The sequence below is a fragment of the Phycodurus eques genome, chromosome 12 (assembly GCF_024500275.1).
Source record: "Phycodurus eques isolate BA_2022a chromosome 12, UOR_Pequ_1.1, whole genome shotgun sequence".
Classification (NCBI taxonomy): domain Eukaryota; kingdom Metazoa; phylum Chordata; class Actinopteri; order Syngnathiformes; family Syngnathidae; genus Phycodurus; species Phycodurus eques.
Window position 1 is genome coordinate 65,090 of NC_084536.1, and position 16,970 is coordinate 82,059.

A 16,970-nucleotide genomic window follows, 5' to 3' on the forward strand; every position below is an offset into this window, starting at 1 on the left:
TATCACCGGACTTCCAAGCCAACATACTAATTGCCTATGGCCCAAAAGTACTCACCCAAAATGGTGACATGAATGACAGCGGTCTTGGAGCCACTGGCATTTTCTGCAAGGATAGTGTAGACTCCAGTGTGCTCCTTGGTGACTGAGGTCATCTCCAGTTGGAACTGGTGTCTCTGTTGGGTGATGACCTGGCCTTCACTTGACCTCAGGCTCTCATCACCTCTCTTCCACGTGACTCTCGGCATTGGTTTACCAAACACCTCAGCCTCTAGGAGAATTGGTGTTCCGGCCTTTACCTTTAAACCCTTCTGCATCCTGGCGTTAAGTTCTACCATTGGAGGCACTGTAGTGAAGGGCAGGACACTAGTTTATAACCCATCTACAAGTTAGCTGAAAGTAAAGTGGTCATTTAAGTTTCTCCCTCTCACCGTTCTCAGCACAGACCAAGATTGGGTCTGTGGGCTCTGAGGGTTTGCTAATGTTGACAGCTGTTTTGGCAATGACTCTGAACTGGTACTTCAGGTCTCGCTCCAGGCCAGTCACAGTGTACTCTTCCCTTGGGACATTCTGGCAAACAGTGTTACAGCGCACCCATATGTCTCCGGGCACCCGCATAGCCTCTACATAGTAGCCGATGATCTTGCTGCCACCATCGTTCTTGGGCCGGGCCCAAACAAGAGTTACGGAGTTCCTGGTCATATCCAGGACTTCTGGTTTCCCAGGTGTATCTGCGACACAATCACTTAGGTAAGCAAGTGTAACAGAAGTGAATATGTTTAAAATTTGGTTTCATAGGTGTTGATCAGAAACTCACCAATGGGTGTTCTCGCAGTTACAAAGTCAGTCTTCTTGCTCGGCTTGCCCTGCCCAGCCCGGTTAATGGCAGACACTCTAAAGGTGTACTCCAGACCCTCAATCAGGCCGGCACAGGGGTACTCGGTGGTGCGTACAACAGTGTCGTTGGCCTTCACCCAAAGTAGGCTATTTCTTTCTTTACGTTCGATGTAGTAACCTGTGATGGGGCTGCCACCGTCTCTCTCTGGCTTGTCCCATGCCACAAACATGCAATCCTTGTTAGTCTTGTTGATATGACAATTAAGAGGTTCACTGGGAACATCTGGTGACAAAAAACACAATCAAAATGTATGTTATTTATGTCAAATGGATGATTACCATTTGATGATTTCTATTAGCTGTAATAGACTCAATGCCACCTTAAGAAAAGCATAGGTTCAAGCTAAGAGAAATCATTATGATGCTTGAGATCTTATGGAAGTTAATTAATGAGAATACAATTTCCTTTCATAAATAAATGAAACGGCGGACGACTGGTAACCACATCTGCCTCACAGTTCTGGGGACCGGGGTTCAAATCCCGGCCCCGCATGTGTGGAGTTTGCATGTTCTCCCCGTGCCTGCGTTGGTTTTCTCCGGGCGCTCTGGTTTCCTCCCACATCCCAAAAACATACGTGGTAGGTTGATTGAAGACTCTAAATTGCCCGTAGGTGTGAATGCGTGTGAGAATGGTTGTTTGTTTATATGTGCACTGTGATTGGTTGGCGACCAGTTCGGGGTGTACCCCGCCACTCGCCTGAAGATAGCTGGGATAGGCTCCAGCACGCCCGCGACCCTTGTGAGGATAAAGCGGTACAGACAATGGATGGATGGATGGAAATAAATGAAACATACCAAAGGGGAACTTTGCAATCATCCTGTCAGACTGGATGGGGTCCGACACGCCGTAGCGGTTCTCAGCACGGATGCGGAACACATACTCCTTCCCGGGAATGAGTTTGCCCAGCCTGCAGCTTGTCTTCTGGCAGGAGGAAACAGCGTTCACCCAGTCACCTCTACTGACATCGCATTTCTCCACTATGTAATTTGTGATTTTGCTGCCTCCGTCCTCCAGTGGTTGGCTCCAGGACAGAGAGCAGGCATCTGAGTCAATGTCACTGATCTCCACAGGACTGCCAGGAGGTCCGGGAATATCTACAACACACAGATAAACTCTGTCAAGCCATGCAATTCACTGAGTCCCCATAATATATAAAGCTTGGACAATGACCTCTGATGATGATCTTCAGAGCGTGGACCACCTTTGCAGAGCTGTTTTCAGCCACAAGGCTGTAGTTGCCACTGTCTGTCCTTGAGACATCCTTTATGATCAAGACACACAAATTGCCAGACTGGTGCACCGCCAGACGGCTTGAAGAAACCAGTGGTACATCGCCAGACATCCACTTGCAGGTTGGAGAAGGTTTTCCACAAATGACAGCCTCTACCCTGAGTTTGGCTCCAGCTCTTTCACTGACCATGTCTGGCATTACAATCTTTGGCTCCACTGGAGGGGGGGGGGGGGGGGGGGGGGGAAGAGAGAGGAGTAAATAGATATGAATACTTTAAATGGGAGGTGGGGACATCTTCATCAAGCTCATTTTCAAGAATTTATCATATCGATCTGATGGTGGAACCTACACATCTGTTCCTTGATCTCGATCAGCTCCCTGGTCTCTGTGAACAAGCTCAAACCCATGATGTTCTTGGCAGCCACTCTGAACCTGTACCTCTTGCCCTCTTTCAGGCCACTGATGCTGATGCTCAAGCCCTTAATGGTGGTGTAGGCATTCCACACCTCCTTAGGCTCCTCAGCATCCTCCTGCACTACTGGAGGTGATGGAATTGGTGGAGCAGCTTTCCCTTCTTCTGGGATCTGCAGTTGAGATTTATGAATGCTTGACTACACCTTGGCACACACCACTTTGGTCCACAAATCAATCTAGCAAGCGCATAACCATTTAGTAGCGATAATTGTCGGTGGGAAACAGAAAGTGAAAAAACAGCAAAATCACAAACCTCCACCGGTGCTGGAGGTTGTGGAGGAGGTTTAACCTCAATGTACTCAATCACATAACCATCAATCTTGGCCCCGCCATCCCTCGCAGGTTTCACCCAACCAACTGTGGCACTGTTCTTTGTGATCTCCAGAATTTCCATCTTCTCGCAAGGATCAGGTTTGCCTGAAAAAACACCAAATAAAAATCACGTATGCTATCATGACCAATAAAATGGGATGAGAAACTAAACATGGAGGGGTCTTAGTTCTCATTTGTCATTGTGTGACTAAAAGGTCATACTTACTGACAGGATCAGAGGCTAGGTACGAAGTGGGGGACACCCTGGGAACTCCTGAGCCATACTCATTGACAGCAGTCACTCTGAAGTAGTACTCTGTGCCTGGCATGAGACCGCTGACCTTGAAGGGTATCTTGTCTTTCTCAACTTCTGCCTTGACTGTTGCCCACGTCTTGCGATCAATTTCACGCTTTTCAATGATATAGTTAGTGATCGCACTGCCACCATCAACCTCTGGAGGGCTCCAAGACAGCATTGCTGATGTCTGTTTGATGTCAGTGGCTTCTAGATTCATCACAGGTCCTGGGGTATCTGTTAGGGGGGAAACAGATGCAACCTTGTTTTTAAAGTCCATCAAAACAAGCACAGAGCTGTGACGAGTAGAAGGCAGGACATACCGAGGACCTTAACGTTGACAAACACAGCCTTTTCTCCAGCAGGACTCTGAACAGTCAGGCAGTATTTGCCAGAGTCATTGCGGGTGCTGTCAGGAATGACCAAGAAGGTCATGGTGTCGATGATGTCGACATGACCCTTCCTGACTACATTATCAATGCCCATCCTCCTCCAAATGACTTTTGGAGGTGGTCTACCTCTTATGGTAGCACACAGTCTGATGGGACAACCAGCTCTCACTGTTAGTCCCTGTTTCAAGTTGGCATCCAAGTCGATCTCTGGTGCCTCTGTAAAAAACAAAATAGACATTCATAGAAATTATGATTGATAAATACAGTCACCTAAGTCAGTGGGTAACCAAAAACAATCCTCACCAAGTATCTCCTTGGGATTCACAGCTGTCTCCAGGTTACAGGGCAGGCTCATGCCCACCTGGTTCTGAGCTGACACTCTAAAGTCATACATAAGTATCTCATCCAGACTTGTGACGGTGAACTCACAAAAGACAAGCTGAGCAGCCACGTTGCAGCGTTTCCAACTATCATCTCCTTTCTTGCCACTTCCCTTCACCCTCATCTCAACAACATAGCCGATGATGGGTGCTCCGCCATCAGATACAGGCTTGGTCCAGCCTAGAGTTACAGAGGACTTGGTGCTGTCCAGGACCTTTATATTGGTGGGTGGTGCAGGAGGCTCTGTAAGAAAATACACAAGATGAAGTCAAGCAAAACAAATATTAACAGGTAGCTAGAAGAAAACTAGCGGCAACATACCAATTGCATCCTTAGCTGTGAACGCACGCGAGGGTTTGCTTGCACTGCCGACACCAATTTCATTGACAGCTTTCACTCTGTACTGGTATTCATGCAGTGATAGTAATCCTGTTACGTTGAAGTGAGTTGTTGGCATTGCCTCTTTGTTAATGGTGGACCACCTTACAGCATGCTCCTCCTTCTTTTCCAAAAGGTAACCAGTGATTGGTTTTCCACCATCTGTTTCAGGCTCTGACCACTGCACACTCATCTCCTCCTTTGAGGTTTTAGTGACCTCTGGTGCTTCAGGTGCTCCTGGGACATTAAACTTTGTGGCAGCTACAATGGCCTCACTCTCCACTGCAGGGCCAGGACCCATCTTATTCTCTGCACGAACTCTGAAGATATATTCATTTCCCTCAATAAGACGAGTCACAATGGCCTTGTTGGTTATGACGGCATTTGAATGGACAGCCCACACACCCCTCTTGGTGTCACATTTCTCGATGATGTAGTTGTAGATCTCACAGCCTCCATCGTCCTCTGGGATTTTCCAGGCCAAATGGCACCTGTCTATAGTGACGCCAGACACCTTGAGATTACTAACCGGGCCAGGTCTATCTAATACATTGACCTTGGCATGTGCGGAGCATGTTCCTGCACTGTTGGAGGCACTGACAACATATTTGCCACTGTCCGTACGCCCAGCAGAAGTCAGAAGTAGCTTTGAGAAGTCAGCACCGGTTTCGATCTGAAGCCTGGGACTCTTTTTGATCTCTTCAATACTATCATCTTTAGTCCATTTGACATCAGGCTGGGGTTTGCCCTTGACCATTGCCTCAATGGGAATTGAGTCCCCTGCCTTTACCACAAGGGTTCCATCCAGTTTTATCTTGATCTCTGGTTCTACAAGCTGCTCCTTAACCAGGACTTCAGCTGTGGTCACCCATTTGCTTTCACCCCCGTCATTTTTCGTCTGAACTCTGAACTGGTAGACCTGGTTTTCAATGCACCTGTCAGCCATAAAGTAAGTCTCTTTGATTGCACCCTTATGAAGTCTCTCCCACTCCTCAGCCTCTTTTGGCTTCTTCTCCACGTGGTAACCCAGGTTACGACTGCCTCCATCGTAGTCAGGCTTCTTCCACTTGAGGAAGCAGAAGGTCTTGCCAATCTCCGATATATGGAAGTCGATTGGTTCACCAGGTTTCTCGATGGGGTCAACTGCCAGCACCGCTGTCTTGGTCTCGATTGGCGGTCCAACACCGATCTTGTTTTCAGCACTAACTCGGAAAAAGTACTCACAACCCTCCGAGAGAGGGGCCTTCATCAGTCGCTTTGTACAGTCATTGGAAACGACTGTCCATCCTCTCTGGCTTGGTTGACGACACTCAATAATGTACTGGGTGATCTCTGTGCCTCCATTGTCCTCTGGGTTCTCCCAAGTCACCATGCAAGAGTTCCTGGTCACGTAAGCCACCTTTATATTCTGGCAAGCTCCGGGTGTGTCCAAGACATTGACAATAATAGTGGCTTGTGACTGTCCACTGCTGTTCTTCGCAACAATTGAGTATTTGCCATAGTCGGACCTGACTGCATCATTGATGACTAATTCACACAGAGGATAGTGGTTATTCAGCTGAGTGCGCTTGTCTCGAGACAAGGCTCTGGCATCCTTGGTCCATGTGATCTCTGGGTCAGGTCTGCCCTTAACTCTGGTGATCAAACTGATTATCTGGCCTACCCTTACAGTCAGAGAGTCGCGGCATGATACATCAACAACAACCACTGGAGGAACGAGAATATCCTTTGCCAAGATGATCTCGCTCAGCTCCCTGGGTTCACTCTCTCCAACCTTGTTTGTGGCTCTGATACGGACCCTGTATTCCATACCTTCTATGAGACCTTGTACTCTGTAGGCACACATGTTGATCACTTGCTTGTTGATCCTGTCCCACTGAGCGGATCCTGACTTTTGAATCTCTACTACATACCCCAGGATAGGACTGCCACCATCTCTTGTCGGTTTGACCCAGCAGATATCCGCATAAGACTTGCTCCAGTCCTTTAGTTTAGGATTTCCAGGAGGTCCTGGCTTGGTGATGGGCCGGGTGGCCTTGATTGGATCAGAGGTGAGGGATGGTTCGCTAACACCAGCAATGTTCTCAGCAAACACTCTGAACTCATAGTTGTTGCCTTCAAATAGACCTGAAACTCTGTATCTGAGGTCCAACACGGGGGTTTTGTTGACACGGATCCACTTCCCTGTCATCTCTCGGCGTTCAATCACATAGCCACTGATAGGACTACCTCCATCGTAGTCAGGCAGGGACCATTCCACTGTCACAGCATTCTCTGTAATATCAGAGCACACTGGGAGGCCTGGTGGACCGGGAGGGTTGAACATGTTCTTGGCAATAGTTGGAGGACTTTCAAGCCCAGCACCAATTCCTATCTTGTTCTCTGCGCGAATACGTACAATGTACTCACGACCCTTCTCCAGGCGTGACACCTTGGCTTTGGTGCTGATACCGCTGGAGCTCACAACTGACCATGGCTCCCATGGCTTCTTCACATCCTTCTTTTCAACCACATAGTTTGTGATGGGTGTACCACCGTCGTCCTTGGGTGGCCTCCATTGTATCATCATATGATCAGGGGTTACTTCTAAGATGTTGATGGGTCCAATGGGTGCACCCGGAAGATCGAGCACAGTGACATGTAGAGCGACAGTCTTGCTGCCTACAGGGTTGTACACAGTGAGGATGTACTCCCCAGTGTCTTCTCTCTTGCACTCTGGTATGGTGAGGGTAGTGGTGGCTCCTGTTGATTCAATGTTATAGTGACCTTCTGATGCAATTTCCTTGCCATCTGTCATCCACTTGGCAGTGGGGATAGGGATCCCCTTCATCTTGGCAGGCAGGACAATCGTGCTACATGCCTTAACAGCAATACCCTCAATAAGCTTCACATCAACTTCAATAGTGGGTGGCACTGAAAGAGAAAAAAAGCACCTGTGAGAGGCCCGTCAATGAAACCGTACTGCAGCTGTTCTATTGTCCAAACCAATGATGGCTTACATGTCTTTTCCTGACAGGTAACAGGGACGCTGGTGTCAGGACGACTCACACCAATAGCATTCTGAGCCATTGCTCGGAAGCGGTAGGTCTTGCCTTCCTCCAGACCATTGACATGTGCATGATTACTGCTGACAGTCTTAAAGGGAACCCAGTCCACCTGATTCTCTTCCTGGTACTCAATAATGAAGCCGGTGATTTCACTTCCTCCGGTACGATCAGGCCACTCCCACTCTAACCACACCTCTGTCTTGTCTGCATCATTGTGGTGTAGATTCTTTGGGGGGCCAGGTGGATCTAAAAGGTGAGAGCAGATGTTTAGTCTTTTGTTCTAGATGTTTTTAATGGTATGCACAATACGGTGATACCTTGCCTCTTGAGTGGCCCAATTTAAACGTTTTTCGAGTTACAAGACGTCAATTCGTCAGTTTTTTTTGCTTTGTGTTACTAAGCAAAATTTAAGTTATGGGGGAGTTTCAGATAAGCCACTGCGCGAGTGAAGTAAAAAAAAAAAAAAAAAAAAAAAAAGGGAGCAATCATGGGACTTTAATGCCCTTGCCACAGTCTCTGATTCACATTCAGCCTTTTATTGAATGACACAAACAGTCAAACACCCAAATACAAAATGAGAACACTCGCTTGGAGCTGACGTAGACCAAGTAGCACTGTACATAGAAAACAGCATAGCACTCACAGAGAGGATCAACAGCCTTGATGGGCGTCTTTGTTATAACGTAGTCACTCCTGCCAAACTGGTTTTCTGCGGCCACTCTGAACAGGTACTGGATTCCCTCCATCAGATACATGGCCATCAAACTCCGCTTCTTATTGGCTGCAGAGACGGGGACCCACTGCTCAGCAGCCACATCCTTCTTCTCCACAACATAATGGGAGATAACGGCGCCACCATTGTCCTCCGGGGCTTTCCACGTTACGTAGGCAGACTCGCTGGTCACCTCAGAGACCACCAAGTCTCGCGGAGGTGTTGGTTTGTCTGAACAGGAAAAAAAGGAATCAAATTTGAGCTTAAGCAATGCTGCTCTGACTTTGGGTAGACAAAGAAAGAGGAAAACAACTTCTGAATCACAAATACTCATGTTCTTGACTCACTCAGAACCAGAACGGCAACTGTGGCCGTTTTCTTCCCAGCAGCATTTTCCACTGTGAGAGTGTAATTGCCAGAGTCAGGACGGACACACTTGGGGATTAAGACTTTGCTGCCAGTGGACGTAACAGCGACAGTGATGTGAGCTGGCATTTCGCCATAATTTTTCTTCCAGCTGACGGTAGGTGTGGGCACACCCTTGATCGTGGCACTCAAGGTGATGTCGGTGCCCAGCATGGCCAGATGGTCCCGTGCCATGTTGGCATCCAGCAGCAATTCTGGCACCTCTGCAGAGGGAAGCAGGAATCAACTGAGGAGTCAGCTCAGTGACTCACATGGATGCCCACACTATAACCAATATACTTCATCTTTCTCTCTCTCTCTCTCTCCAAGAGTTCCTGCAATTTATCATCATGGAATACAAATACAATAATCCTCCGCTCTATCAAAGTTCTTGCTCGGCGGTCCCACTATATTGCAGATTTTTATTACAGCTGTTACTGTTTGTAAAATATTTTTGGGTTATCCATTGCGCTTGCTCTCTCTCAATATATTATATGTGTTTAGGCCTGCCACGATAGCATATATTTTCGAACACTTTCACAATTTTGTTTTTATTCCACTGATGTAATGATATTAGAGCATAATAAATAATTGCACACATCTTAAAAATTATGCCCTGGTAATCAAAAATATGAGCACAACTGTGTTATGTTCATTTACTAAATAAAAGTAGGGCTGCATTTCACAATTACAGCAAGTCAATAAAAAGAGAAAGTTATTAGTTAAGTGTTCAAATAAAGAGCTTAACTTCAGAATTCCCCCTTTTTCTGTTTGGCATCTTTACACAACAGTGGAGCCTCAAACAATTTTACATATTTTAATTTAAAAAATCTTAACAATTGAACCATTTTAGAGGTTATGTTTGTTCAAAACCTTTGTTTTGTTTCATCATGGCGCTTGACATATATGCCCTTTTAATAAGTGCTCCCACTGGGAACTTCCCACCTTCCTGGGTGCAAAAAAAAAATTTACTCTGGCCATTCCATTTTAAGTGTTTAACCCTTTGCAAATGTGCTCTTCCTTTTTTGGTCATTTTCTTATATTTCTCCATCTTTAACTCAACTTCCACGCTGAGTCTCTTTCTCTCTCCCCTGCTACGTTCCTCGCAGTATCTGGGCTGCGCCCAATCAGTGATTACCGCCCGAGATGCAGATTTGATTGGCTGAAGGGAGTGGCTGAACTTGCATGTGATTGGTCAGTACGGTTAATCATTACCGTAACGCCTGTAATATGTTGCACAGCTTAAAATAGAAGCGCCCTGTATGTCTTAAATCATAACCTTTCTTTTTTGGCTATGGTGTGGGTCTGTAAGGGACTGCTTCGGGGTCCGCCAGTTAGTGACCTCTGCTATAAACGATGTCACCACAATCGAGCGAGCCAGAGTGAGCTCTTTAGTTCCTTAGCTCGCTAGCTAGTTATCTCATGGGCTAGCGAACATAATAAATAGTTAACTTTCCCTAAAGTGTCCCAGTTGTGCGCATCTACAGAACCAAAGCTGTTCTGCCAGCGGCTCGCTGCATCGGATGTTACCACAACAACAAAAATTTATTGAAAATAGTCGTGTCAATTGTATTTATGGCCCCACTCTGCCTCTGATTGGCTAGCTCCAAGACAGGACTCATTGTTTTAGTGAATAACCACCAACACACACATACAGTATGTAGGCAATCAATGCTGTGCGTCGGCAGAATAATCATACTTTATGTTCCCTGCTCATTTTTGGCGTCTCAGACGCGGGACACATGTCAAACGAGATACCTGTATAGATAGCTATAGAGAGAAAGAGAGAAAGAGAGAAAGAGAGAAAAAGAGAAAAAAAGAGAGAGAGAGATAAAGAGAGAGAGTACAAAGGAAGATGTCATACCCAGTCTGTCATGGACCTTGATGGTCTGTTTGACATAGGCTGGGTCAGATTTGCCTGCGGCGTTAACAGTGTAGATCCTGAAAGCGTACTCTTGGCCATCACTTAGGCCTGTCACTACATAGTATAGGTCAGGGCACTGCTCTGGACGCTCATTAGCCTGAATCCACTCTATCGAACCCGGCTTCTGGTACTCCACAAGATAGCCGAATATCCGTCCTTTTCCGTCATGGCGAGGCATCTGCCACTTGAGACTGACAGAGTCTTTTGTCTTGTCGTAGGCCTCAGGGGTCACTGGAGGACTGGGTCGCACTGTAAATGACCACATGTATGATTTTATGTTCCACCTTTCCAATACATTGAGGTCTATTTGTTTTAGTCACACTAACCGATGGGATCTTTGGAAAGAATGGGCTTTGAGGGGACACTCGGGTCTCCGGTTCCCAGCTCATTTTCAGCCATCACACGGAACTCATATTCACAGCCCTCCACCAGGTCCTGGACTCTATACTGAGTGGCAGGGTACAAGGGTTCTCTCGCGGCCCTTGACCACCTCTTGGCAGAGGGCTCTTTCTTCTCCAGGATGTAGTTGGTGATGGGTTTTCCTCCATCACGGGGCCGGTTCCAGAGCACCAGCAAGTTGGTAGCGTACACCTCCCTGACAGTTGGCATCTCAGGGGCTTCAGGAACTCCTGCAGAAGAGTCACACAAAAATGTGGTTATACAGGGTCATTTTCAACGTTGACTGTTTAATGCCATTCATTACTTTGTACTTTCATATACTAAAACTGGAAGATTAAATGATACTGGTTTCAGTCTGTTTTAAATGTGAAAAGCCTTCATAATGAAAGCTGTGTCAAGGGATTTGGAGTGGGGTTTGGGAAGTGTTGGCTTGTTTCAAGAACTCACTGAAAAGATCTTTGGCTCTCATCTCCTCAGAGTCCAGTGGCTCGCTAATACCGTACATGTTCTCAGCGGAGATCCGAATGATGTACTCCCTGCCCTCTGTCAGTTTGGGGATCTGAAAAGATCAACCAACACTTTCAATTTTGAGTCCACGCACACAGAAAATATGTGATGACTAATCCATGTGCGCCAACCTTGCATGTGGTCTTGGTGTTTGCTGAAGTGACAGTGGTCCACATGTCTCTATTTCTGTCTCTCTTCTCAATGATGTAGTTGGAGATTTCAACGCCGCCACTGTCCAGAGGAGGTTTCCAACAGATCACCATGTACTCACGGTGCACCTCCTCAAAGACAACCGGACCCACAGGAGGAGATGGACGGTCTACGTGGAAAACAGAAACATGCTGACTGTTCCTTCCTGACAACCGCCTTACTAAACCACTAATCTGCTATAAGAACCTAGAAGAATGACTTTGATTTGATGACTATGACCATGTTATGATTTAGTTGTCTCCTTTGCCATCACATTGTATTGCCCAACCCATTATGCCTTGGCCTTTGACAAATGGCTAATGCCAAATGCCAGTTGTAAAGATGAAGGACAGAATGAGTTTCAAGTTCGTACCGACAACTGTGACATTGCAGACTCCCTTCCTGGACCCGGTGCTGTTCTCCACCACCACCACATATCGTCCACTGTGGTGGCGCTGCGCCTTCATCACACCTAGCGACATTGTGGTCAGCGTGTTCTTGAACATAATGTGCTTGTCAGCCTTCAGCTCCTCGTCATCTTGGTACCACACAATGGACGGGGAAGGCTTGCCAGTGTAGCGACCCTGCAGCAGGAAGCTCTCATTGACACGGACTATGAGCTTGTCGCGGAAGTCCAGCTCAATAGTCGGCGGCTCTGGACCAGGTAAAGTGAAGATAGTCAGTGAGTTCTTAGGACGGCCTACTGGGTTGGGTTAATGATGTGCTGCTTACCAAGTTCATCCTTGCAGGTGACTGGTTTGGAGCAGAATGACGGTTTACTTGGCCCGACCTCGTTAACAGCAATAACCCGGAACTCGTAGGTGTCGCCCTCCCTTAGACCGTCAAAAGTGTACTTCCTCTCCATCAGCTTCTCCTTGGTCAATCGATTGAACTTGTCTTTGCCAATCATCCGAGCCTCCAGGATGTACATTATGATCTCAGAGCCACCGTCAAACTTGGGTGCTTTCCATGTAACGTTGATCAAATCTTTGGTGACCTTGGTCACCTCAAGCTCCTCGGGTCGGTTGGGCACACCTGAACATGTGGAGACATGCTCAGTTTATCTTATTATAATTTTTTTTTCTCATTCATATTTTTTAGGTTTTTAAGAAGACTTCCACTGTTATTTATTACATTTGAATCTCAGCTGTTCCTTCTATTCAAACTTGGCATTTACTTACTCAACGGTTCCTTGATGATGAGCTCAGCTGCTGTCTCCATGAAGGGTCCAATGCCAATGGCGTTCTCAGCGGCAACTCTGAAGAAGTAAGCCTTGCCCGAGGTGAGGCCAGTCGCTACAGCGTTTTGTCTGCTGGCGGTGAATGAGAGCGAGGTCCAAGCCTGTCGCTCTGCTTCGCGTTTCTCAATCACGTAGTTGCTGATGGGAGAACCGCCGTCGTTCTCTGGAAAGTACCAGTTGATCTTGCAGCAATCATTGCTCAAGTTCTCAGCAGTCATGGGGATGCCAACAGGCCCAGGAACATCTGTCGGAGAACACAACAGGTTTCCAGGAATTTAAATTAAACAAACCTTCACTCCAGCCTGAAGAGCGCTGACAGTTTCTAAGGATTAGATCATGTCATTTGATGGTGCTGAATGTCTCACCCAGCACTTCCACGGTGACATTTTTCTTCTTCTCCCCTGCAGCATTCTTGGCAGTCAGCGTGTAGATGCCGAGATGCCTTCTGGTACATGCTTTGATGACCAAAGATGAGCTGATGGCTGTTGTCTCCACCTTGGCCTCAGGGGGAAGTGCCGCTGCATCCCTGCTCCAGGTGACTTGTGGTGATGGCTGACCTGACACATAACAGATGATCCGGATCACCCCTCCGGCGTGGACCACCATCCTTTCCTTCACTGAGGCATCCAAATCAACCTCAGGGGCAACTGAAGGGAAAAGTTACATAAAACTGTATGAAAAAATATCAGGATTGTTGCACCAAAAACATTTCAGCTCTTCATAATGGACTTACCGATTCTGTCGTTGAGCTCCAACACCTCAGGCACTTCGCCTGGTTCACTAATACCAGCAAGGTTGAAAGCCATGACCCTTATTCTGTACTGACCGCCAGTCTTAAGACCAGCAATCACAAAGCGGGTGCCACGGATTTCAGTGTCCTTGGCCTGGAACAAAAAATAACTAAATGTCACCATTGTCTGTTGCAAGTAGACCAGGAAGAAACCATACATCATGACATCTCCGGCACATTGGAGAAGCTGCTAAAGATGAATTGGTGCGAGTATAATTCTATTATGGGGGACCAGTTTTTTTTTATCACCTTGAGCCAGGCTTCAGTGCCCTCCTCCTTATACTCCACCCAGTAACCGATAATTTTGGAGCCACCATCCTTCAATGGGGGGATCCACTGAAGATCCACGGTGGACTTTGTCCAATCAGAAACCTTTGGTGTTGGAGGAGAGGGTGGGGCTAAAGAAAAGAGAGGGTTGTTTTTTGAAAGAAAAATTTAAATTTTGTTTATTTTATTACACAGAACGTCTGTGAGCACTTACAGATGGGGTCTCTGGCAAAGATGGGATCAGTCGGGGAACTGGGGAGTCCAGGTCCTGCAGCGTTGATGGCTGTAACTCTGAAAAGATACTCAGAACCCTCAATGAGGCCACTTACTGGAAGTGATTCACCCAGGCCCATGGGACGGATAGGGTCACGGGTGACACGTGCCCAGCGTTTCCCTGTGGTCTCCTTGCGCTCCAACCAGTAACCAGTGATTGGGCTGCCACCATCGTCCTCTGGCTCCTCCCAATTCACAGTCATGGAGTCCAGGGTGATGCTGGACACAGTTGGTTTCTCACATTGGCCAGGGACAGCTGGAGGACACAAGGACAGTTTTCCATTTGGTAACATGAGTTTTGAGCTGTACCCCATGTGATAATTGATGGACTTACTGTAGAGGTTTCTGGCCGCCTCTGGATCACTGTCTAGCGGTTCGCCGACTCCATACTTGTTCTGGGCCATAATGCGGAAAACATACACATGGCCCTCCATCAGGTTTTCCACTGTCCAGACGCGTTCTTTGGGTTCGCTGGTTACAGGGACCCAGGTCTTCCTGTTCGCCACTCGCCTCCAGATTACATAATTGGTAACTTTGGAGCCTCCGTCATCCTTTGGTGGCAGCCAGGAGAGAGTGATCCTCTCGGCCCCGATCTCCTCAAACTTAATGGGAGCAGAGGGAGGACCAGGACGACCTGGGGGAAAAACAACATTTAATAACTCTGTACGTGGCACACAACAACATTTGACAACAATGTTAGAAAACCAAGCCACGAAAAGTGGTCATGGTTGACTAGATGTTGTGAAAGACTCCCCACCATTTTCTTCTAAAATTGTCTTTGAAAATCACAAATAGAGTGATGGTACTGCCCTTGAGCTTACCAAGCACATTGAGCCTCATCTCCTTGGATGCTTTGCCCAGGCTGTTGGAGGCCACAAGCGTGTAAAGGCCAGTGTCAGGACGTTTGCCCTGCTGGATCAATAGCGTGCAGCTGTCGTCTGACACCATCTTGTTGATGTGCTCATCGTAGCAGACCTCCACCTTATTGTCCGACTTGTGGGGTGGGGCCTTGTACCAAGTGAGCGTGGGGAATGGGCAACCACGTATCCTGGCCACAATGCTGACGTCACTGCCTTGCTCGGCTTCCATGAACTCCTTCAGTTCAATGGAAGGAGCGCCTGGAGGTGCAGTGAAAAAAATAAAATAAATAATAATTATATATATATATTATTATATATATATATATACACACTATATTGCCACAAGAATTCGCTCACCTGCCTTGACTAACATATGATCTGAAGTGACTTCCCCCTCTTAATCAATAGGGTTTAACGACGTCGGTCCACACTTTACCACTACAACAGCTTTAATTCTTGTGAAATGTCTTCCCACAAAGTTTAGGGGTGTGTGTAGGAAATTTTTTAACACTCTTCCAGAAGCGTATTTGTGAGGTCACACAGTGATGTTGGACGAGAAGGCCTGGCTCTCAGTCTCCGTTCTAGGTCATTTCAAACTGCTCTAAATTGCTAGATGACTTAGCATCATTTGCACAATTGTAAAAAAAAATAATACAAAAATAAAACTAAAACTCTATCGGCATTACCGCATTACTGGTATCCTTTTATTGCTCGGTGACTGTTTTTATGTCTCAAAAGTATTCACTGTTGTCGGACTAGCACAGCCCCAATTACCAGAGACAATTTCCTTGTGTGTTTTTGACATACTTGGCAAATAAAGATAATTCTGATTCTGAATTCATTCTAAAGGTGTTCTATCGGATTCAGGTCAGGACTCTGTGCAGGCCAGTATAGTTTATTCACACCAAAGTCTCTCATCCATGTCTTTTGAAGGGAATATAGAATACTTTATATTCTAATATGTAATTCTAACTAGTTTGGAAGAGAATGTGTATTGGAGTATAGGAGTATATTGCAGTAAGGCCCCCATCGGGGGGTATTTGGCCCCCATCAGGGGGTATTTGGAGACAGATGTCAAGGAAGAAAGGAAGTGCGGGGAGCCACTATAAACATTGAATGCAGGAGACATCTGCAGGCGGCGTCTGGAGCCAGATCAGATAGTCATCATTCGGCCGAACAACGATGACGTCAGATTACGGACCAATCAGACGACAGCGATTCCATACCGGCCTGTTTGAAACATTGTATAGGTCTGGGGTAGAGTCAGATAGTTTTAGTTCTACTACTGTATCTGCTAAGGATAAGATAGGGTAGTTACGAACCCAGAGCTCTGCAAAATGTATAGACTCCTCTGTCAGGAATAAATTGGTTGTTTTTTTTATACATTGTTGTGAACGAAGTTCTTTCACGAAAACGAGCACGCTTGGAACCACGGAAGTTAGGAGATTTTAAAATACAGGTTCCTACACTTTATGGACCTTGACTTGTGCCTTGGTGCACAGTCATGTTGGAATAGGAAGGGGACATCCCCAAACTGTTCTTACAAAGTTGGGAGCAATGAGTCCTTCAAAAGCTATTGGTATGCTGAATCCTTTAGCGTTCCTTTCACTGGAACTAAGGAGCCATCGTTTTGGACAATTCCATGCTCCTAAAGTTTGTGGGAACAGTTCTTCAATTTCTAACACACCTGTAGGTGTGTATAATAATATATAGTAGTATAATATAATTTACAGCAGAGTTTTTGTATTTGTCAACTACATTGCCGATTAGACATGCAAAATGAACTTTTCCACTGCTCAATGTTCTTACAGGTCTGCTCCTGAATGAGAATGGGCCCAGCAGTGGAAGATGGTCGGCTGGGTCCAGCCTGGTTGTAAGCAACCACTCTGAACTCATACTCATCTCCCTCAGTCAGGTCCTCCACCTTAAAGCATGTGATATCAATGTCTCTCCTGTTACACCTGCAGTCAGTAGTGAAAGTTTAAAATTGTGCCTTCTA

General features: G+C 46.6%; 1 protein-coding gene across 3 annotated transcripts in view; it reads right to left on the reverse strand.

The window, feature by feature from the left end:
- The window catches only part of ttn.1 (titin, tandem duplicate 1), a 192,266-nt gene that overhangs the window by 51,701 nt on the left and 123,595 nt on the right, over nucleotides 1-16,970 (reverse strand). For all 3 annotated transcript variants that reach the window (XM_061692804.1, XM_061692802.1, XM_061692803.1), the window contains 28 exons: nucleotides 16,781-16,932; nucleotides 14,933-15,229; nucleotides 14,446-14,745; nucleotides 14,053-14,367; nucleotides 13,821-13,969; nucleotides 13,515-13,665; nucleotides 13,147-13,428; nucleotides 12,723-13,025; nucleotides 12,274-12,576; nucleotides 11,915-12,196; nucleotides 11,484-11,671; nucleotides 11,293-11,404; nucleotides 10,773-11,075; nucleotides 10,387-10,695; nucleotides 8,465-8,746; nucleotides 8,049-8,348; nucleotides 7,358-7,651; nucleotides 4,302-7,271; nucleotides 3,903-4,223; nucleotides 3,531-3,815; nucleotides 3,139-3,444; nucleotides 2,854-3,017; nucleotides 2,476-2,710; nucleotides 2,066-2,341; nucleotides 1,690-1,989; nucleotides 815-1,117; nucleotides 429-728; nucleotides 56-343 (listed from right to left, as the gene is read on the reverse strand). In XM_061692804.1, the coding sequence (XP_061548788.1) occupies nucleotides 56-343; nucleotides 429-728; nucleotides 815-1,117; nucleotides 1,690-1,989; nucleotides 2,066-2,341; nucleotides 2,476-2,710; nucleotides 2,854-3,017; nucleotides 3,139-3,444; nucleotides 3,531-3,815; nucleotides 3,903-4,223; nucleotides 4,302-7,271; nucleotides 7,358-7,651; nucleotides 8,049-8,348; nucleotides 8,465-8,746; nucleotides 10,387-10,695; nucleotides 10,773-11,075; nucleotides 11,293-11,404; nucleotides 11,484-11,671; nucleotides 11,915-12,196; nucleotides 12,274-12,576; nucleotides 12,723-13,025; nucleotides 13,147-13,428; nucleotides 13,515-13,665; nucleotides 13,821-13,969; nucleotides 14,053-14,367; nucleotides 14,446-14,745; nucleotides 14,933-15,229; nucleotides 16,781-16,932 (10,070 nt within the window). The remainder of the gene's footprint in view (nucleotides 1-55; nucleotides 344-428; nucleotides 729-814; nucleotides 1,118-1,689; nucleotides 1,990-2,065; nucleotides 2,342-2,475; nucleotides 2,711-2,853; nucleotides 3,018-3,138; nucleotides 3,445-3,530; nucleotides 3,816-3,902; nucleotides 4,224-4,301; nucleotides 7,272-7,357; nucleotides 7,652-8,048; nucleotides 8,349-8,464; nucleotides 8,747-10,386; nucleotides 10,696-10,772; nucleotides 11,076-11,292; nucleotides 11,405-11,483; nucleotides 11,672-11,914; nucleotides 12,197-12,273; nucleotides 12,577-12,722; nucleotides 13,026-13,146; nucleotides 13,429-13,514; nucleotides 13,666-13,820; nucleotides 13,970-14,052; nucleotides 14,368-14,445; nucleotides 14,746-14,932; nucleotides 15,230-16,780; nucleotides 16,933-16,970) is intronic.